This window comes from Salmo trutta, chromosome 5, assembly GCF_901001165.1.
Source record: "Salmo trutta chromosome 5, fSalTru1.1, whole genome shotgun sequence".
Classification (NCBI taxonomy): Eukaryota; Metazoa; Chordata; class Actinopteri; order Salmoniformes; family Salmonidae; genus Salmo; species Salmo trutta.
In genome coordinates this window covers 12,411,881-12,416,926 of record NC_042961.1, presented here as the reverse complement: position 1 = coordinate 12,416,926, position 5,046 = coordinate 12,411,881, and the positions used below count along the sequence as shown (strand labels likewise).

General features: G+C 42.0%; 2 protein-coding genes across 2 annotated transcripts; one reads left to right on the top strand and one right to left on the bottom strand.

Moving 5' to 3' along the window:
• The first annotated feature begins 308 nt into the window (after nucleotides 1-308).
• LOC115193671 (2-aminoethanethiol dioxygenase-like) lies at nucleotides 309-1,679 on the top strand. The gene has a single exon (XM_029752543.1). The coding sequence runs from the start codon at nucleotides 596-598 to the stop codon at nucleotides 1,340-1,342; it is 747 nt and encodes a 248-aa protein (XP_029608403.1). The 5' UTR covers nucleotides 309-595; the 3' UTR covers nucleotides 1,343-1,679.
• Nucleotides 1,680-2,152: 473 nt separating this feature from the next.
• LOC115193670 (early growth response protein 2b) lies at nucleotides 2,153-4,830 on the bottom strand. Its single transcript, XM_029752542.1, has 2 exons — nucleotides 4,418-4,830; nucleotides 2,153-4,030 (listed from the first exon to the last, which is right to left on the bottom strand). The coding sequence occupies exons 1-2, from the start codon at nucleotides 4,593-4,595 to the stop codon at nucleotides 3,042-3,044; spliced, it is 1,167 nt and encodes a 388-aa protein (XP_029608402.1). The 5' UTR covers nucleotides 4,596-4,830; the 3' UTR covers nucleotides 2,153-3,041.
• Nucleotides 4,831-5,046: the final 216 nt, after the last annotated feature.

The window sequence follows — 5,046 nt, the reverse complement described above, 5'->3', positions numbered from 1 at the left end:
CTGTATGGTCCAGAATCAGTAAACTTACGTAGAAAGGTCAAGAACCTCACTGCTGTTCCCCTTTAATGAGGTGAGGAATGGTATTTTGGTTATTGTAGTACATAATTAAGTAATAGTATTATCTCTCACAATGATATATTATTTAAGACGTGTAATTGAAAACAGTATCATAAAAAATAGCATACACATTTCATACGCATTATTTTATCTAATAATGATGTGTTTTGGGGGAAGATAAATACTAATACAGTCCATTATTAAACCACATTTCCCATGATGCCCCGCGTTACGTACGAAGCATTTCTTTGCGGACGTGTGTGAAAGATATCCATGAATGGTGTGATGGGAGATACATTTGCGGTTGTGCCAGGCAGTGTACCCCTCACTTAAAATTGTATTAGACTTTCTTCTTTATTTTTTTTGAATGTGAAGTTGTCATATGTATTTCACTGGGTTTAATCAATCATTATCAAGGAGAGAGAGGCAGGCAGAATCATCGGCAGCTGTGCTTGGAGCCCTAGCCTGCTGCTAAAGCTAGCAAGCGCGAGACTTGTGTAGAATTACAGGACAGCGCTTCACGAGCTAGTTAGCGATCATGCTTCGAGACAACATGACCTCCATCGTACAGAAAATTGCTAGACAGGCGCTTGTAACTTTTAGAACCCCGTCTTCATTCGGTGATAAAGCGTTTTTGGGTAATCAATGTAAACTCCAAAGCCTCATGACCGAAATCCGAGCTGCGGATCTGAAGATCGCTCCAAGGAAAGTTGACAGCGCTTCTACGCCTTTGCCACACAACCCCCCGGTCACATACATGCACATATGCGAGACAGACGAATTCAGCATGGGGGTGTTTCTGCTAAAGAGCGGTGCTTCCATCCCCTTGCACGACCACCCGGGAATGTACGGAATGTTGAAAGTTTTGTATGGCAAGGTCAGGATCACCTGTTTTGACAGGTTGGACAAATCAACTAGCGTGGCCAGTGACACGCAGTTCAACCCTCCCCTGCTACCTTTTCAGAGAGGTGCGCTGAGGTCGATACTCGGGTCTGTCGGGGAGTTTACAGAAGAAAGCGGACCGTGTATCTTGACCCCTGACCGAAACAACCTTCACCAAATCGATGCAGTCGATGGGCCCACCGCTTTCCTCGATATTTTGGCACCCCCATATGATCCAGACGACGGGAGAGACTGTCATTATTACAACGTTCTGCAGTCTGCCTCGGATTCTGAGGACAAAAAGGCTGAGGGTCAAAAAGAAGTTTGGCTGATGGAAGTATCCCAACCTTCTGAATTCTGGTGTGGTGGTGAACCATACCCCGGCCCTGAAGTGAAGATCTGAAGCGCACTAGCTATGGACGCTGAATTGATTTGTGAACCATTGATTCTCAGGACCATGTCAAAACAATATGTAAATGTATGACGATCATGATTCCTACAGTGATGGATTATGGAATGGGATGTGTCACAGTGCTGTGTAATGGGGAAACATGTGTTGTGAGCTAAAAGCACTTATCCTAAGCATTCTGCCTGTAATGAAAGTACTTAAGCAGTTGATAAATTGTGATCTTTGCACATCATCTCTAATGTATGTGAATTTTTGATAAGCATTTCATGTCTTGAAATGAACTGAAACCATACACATTACTCAAAATAAAACAAAGGTAGATTAAAAAATGCACTGACTAAATGGTGGTGTTCAAGCACTTTAAAATGCCAAAAGCCATGATTTGCTCTAAGCATGTTTTGATTGGATCAAACTCCATTATTTGAGTTAATCCCATGGGACATGGATTACTGAATGACCATTTTATAAATTGCTTCATTAATTGAGCTTCCCTAATTAAACTTAAAACCCATACTAACCTTGCTTGCTTCATCATTTTGGGAGCTTGGCTCAATGTGCTGTGCTTTTAGGAGAGCACTATTGAATTCATTGCTTGTGGCCCAGGGGCCTCTTGTGGACATAATGGGTATTACCTCAGAAGGACAATGTGACTCGTAGCTCACTGTACAATTGGGAGTTTTTACAGCATAAACCTTGACCTATACAGTAGCCTATAGTCTACTATCAAATGACCAAAATTAGACAAAAAAAATAACATTCTACAACACAAAGTGGATTTCATTGTTTAAATAATAAACCATGTCCTTTGCCCAGTTATTTAATTTGGATTAGGTTTAAGAATGCATTTGTGAAACAATGAACAAACACACAAACAAGCCGTTATCTTTGTCACCAACGACAACACATTCTACATTTATTGCAAGAAGCATCAAGTCAGTTAAAGAACAATGCTCAGTGTGTAAAAACACGTAAAATGACGCATGTAAAATAAACGTATTTCCCCTTAGTTACTTTCTGTAATGATCTTACACAGATTTTACTTTCATCTTCATCCAACAAGTAACAGGAGATTTAAAAAAATGAAAACTTAAGCAGTTCAGTTCTTAATTGTCTCTCTTGACAGTACAGGGCTTCCAGTTTTTACACATGGGACTCTAACCCCCCACTCTCAAAACTGGATGTGAGGATAATATACAGAACATACACGCCCCTGGCCAGACCACTCAGCTCGGTGATATTGGTCATGGCACTCCTTTTCCAGCTATAATGCAGGAATACCCATCATGGTCTCATCTATTGTGGGAAGTCTCTCAACACTGGCAAAAGTGAGGCTACTTGCTGGCTGATACCCCTCAGTGTTGGAGCTGAGTCTTGCTGCTTGCCTGCTATTCAGCATCTCTGTGACTATTTCCCCACCTACTCTATTTAAACACTTTCTATACTGAGCACTTGTGTTTGTGCACATTTACAGTTAAGTTATGAAAAATGTATTCTATACCTAATATAAATGTGATAGCTCCGTCCGTTTATGTTGTTATTCATTCAGCACCATATATCCAAATGCATTAGTCACCCTAATTAACCCTAGTCTGCTAAATTCTGTGTGAATGTTTGATTAGGATATTATTTAATTACTTGGTGCTGCAGGGAAACATCATTTATCTGAATGTTAAAAAACATTCTGCCTGGTTCATTATGATGACTTTTTCTCTTTCTGTCTTAAGTGGATTTTCGTGTGTCTCCTTCTTTCATCACTCCTGGCAAACTTTCTTCCACAGTGGTCGCAGGAGAAGGGTTTTTCTCCAGTGTGTGTCCGGATGTGCGTAGTGAGGTGGTCGCTGCGACTGAAACTGCGCATGCAGATCCGACACTGGAAGGGTTTGTGCCCTGTGTGGATCCTGACGTGTCTGCTCAGCTCGTCCGACCGCGAGAACCTCCTGTCGCAGCTCTCTGCTGGGCAAGGGTATGGTCGCTCATGGACAGGCGTTTTGCTTGGGAGGTTTGGATACTTTCTCGGTCTCAATATTGGCCTCAGGGGTAAATTCGGAGTGTTATAGGGATTTGGTGGACAGGGGCCCTCTGTCGCAGGTCCCCCAAGCGTAAAATTCCTTATTGTGTTCAGAGGTGTCAGAGGTGGTGGAGCCCTCAGAGAGTCCAGTGAATATGGTAACGCTTTCCTGTCAGGAAATGCCTGGATGTCTCGTTGGCAGTTTGGCTGGAAGAACCCGCTGTAGTCCGGCATGATGTTTAAGAGTGCGCTGTCCACTGTCGACTTTGGTGATGTATAGGATGAGTATGACGGCTGTGGATAAGACATGGGACAGGTCGACGTTGCCAGGTAGGTTGATTGATCCTGGTACATTTCCCCGGTACAAGAGTAAGACGGCGTAGCATACATGTGGTTTATATCGTGTTGACTCTGCGCCATGGTGCAGCTCACAGTTCCTGCGTAAAGGTTTGGTGGTTCAGACGAGGGCAAAGCAGACACCAGGGACGAAGCTGCCACCCTTATGTCAGCACTAGCTACGTTAATGGCACCCCCGGGACTCCAGTATCCTCCTACACCTCTAGAATTGATCGAGAACTTCCCGGTGTATGCCACAGCCTGAGTGCGCGGTGGCTGCGTAAAGTTGCCGTGGTAAGTCAACTCGAGGGTTCCCTTTTCTTCACTAAAATAGTCACCTGCGAAGCAAAGAAAAATAAATGTTAGTTATGTGTCCAAAAAACGCTGATTATTGCTTTTACGCAAGGGTTTTTACTTTAACGCTTTTTGTTTTTCGCGCGGTTGCGCACCACTTTGTGGTTTTGTAATGGGTATGTAGGAGGTTTCAAGTCACATAACGATTTAGAAAAAATACATTGACTTACCATAGCAGACCATCTACTTGATTAATATTGACCAATAATATGGATTATCCTCAATTTAGTATAATCTCAAATATGACTAATAATGCATTTTAATCCTAAAGTTTTTGGAAAGTTGATGAGGACATATGGTTTCTTTTCTATTGGCCATAACAGCAAAATAGAAATGAATATTTAACAAAAATATATGAAATGAATTCTTACCCCCCTCGGTTTCACCCAATTGGCCGCGCTGTTTCCAATATGACTCAACTTTTAACCCAGTTCCCGTCTCTGGCAATGATGCGGATATTTCCTCTTCCATTGAATAGATTACCTCTTGAATGTCTCGTAGAAAACTACTGGTGGGTACCCAAACTTTGTCAATAGTTTTAGCTGTCATTTTTTTGACAAGACTGTGCGCTTCAAGCCTTTACGCGCCTTTACGCACACAATATATAACCTTCAGCTGTCATGGTAAAAACTCTCTAATGCTGTATTCACTGCCATATCATAATGTGTCCCCTACGCATGGGAAATATCATCTAATCTCGTTATATTATGGGGATGCAATATTGTAATATGCATTTAAAGGGAGTCTCTGAATGTCCCGAACGTCACTGACCATACAAGGACTTGGTGGTTAATAAGGGAAAAGGTTGGGCTAGGGTTGGGCCTCAGGCTTGATGACGACATCAAAGAACCCTTGTCAATGAATAAAAAAAAGACATAACCAAAATTACTTATATTTTTGCATCGTTGTTGTTAGCCTGTTTAAGTTGAGTAAATATTAACACATGTATGGCCTATTTTATTATCAATATAATAATCGGCATGCTGCCAAAAGCTTGCAG

What these genes read in the sequence shown, in the direction of transcription:
- LOC115193671 (XM_029752543.1), top strand. Translation starts at nt 596, where the DNA reads ATGCTTCGAGACAACATGACCTCCATCGTACAGAAAATTGCTAGACAG.
- LOC115193670 (XM_029752542.1), bottom strand. Translation starts at nt 4,595, where the DNA reads ATGACAGCTAAAACTATTGACAAAGTTTGGGTACCCACCAGTAGTTTT. An exon ending in ATTGGGTGAAACCGAGGGGG is followed by an intron (nt 4,031 to 4,417) that starts GTAAGAATTCAT and finishes TTTGCTTCGCAG; the next exon opens with GTGACTATTTTAGTGAAGAA.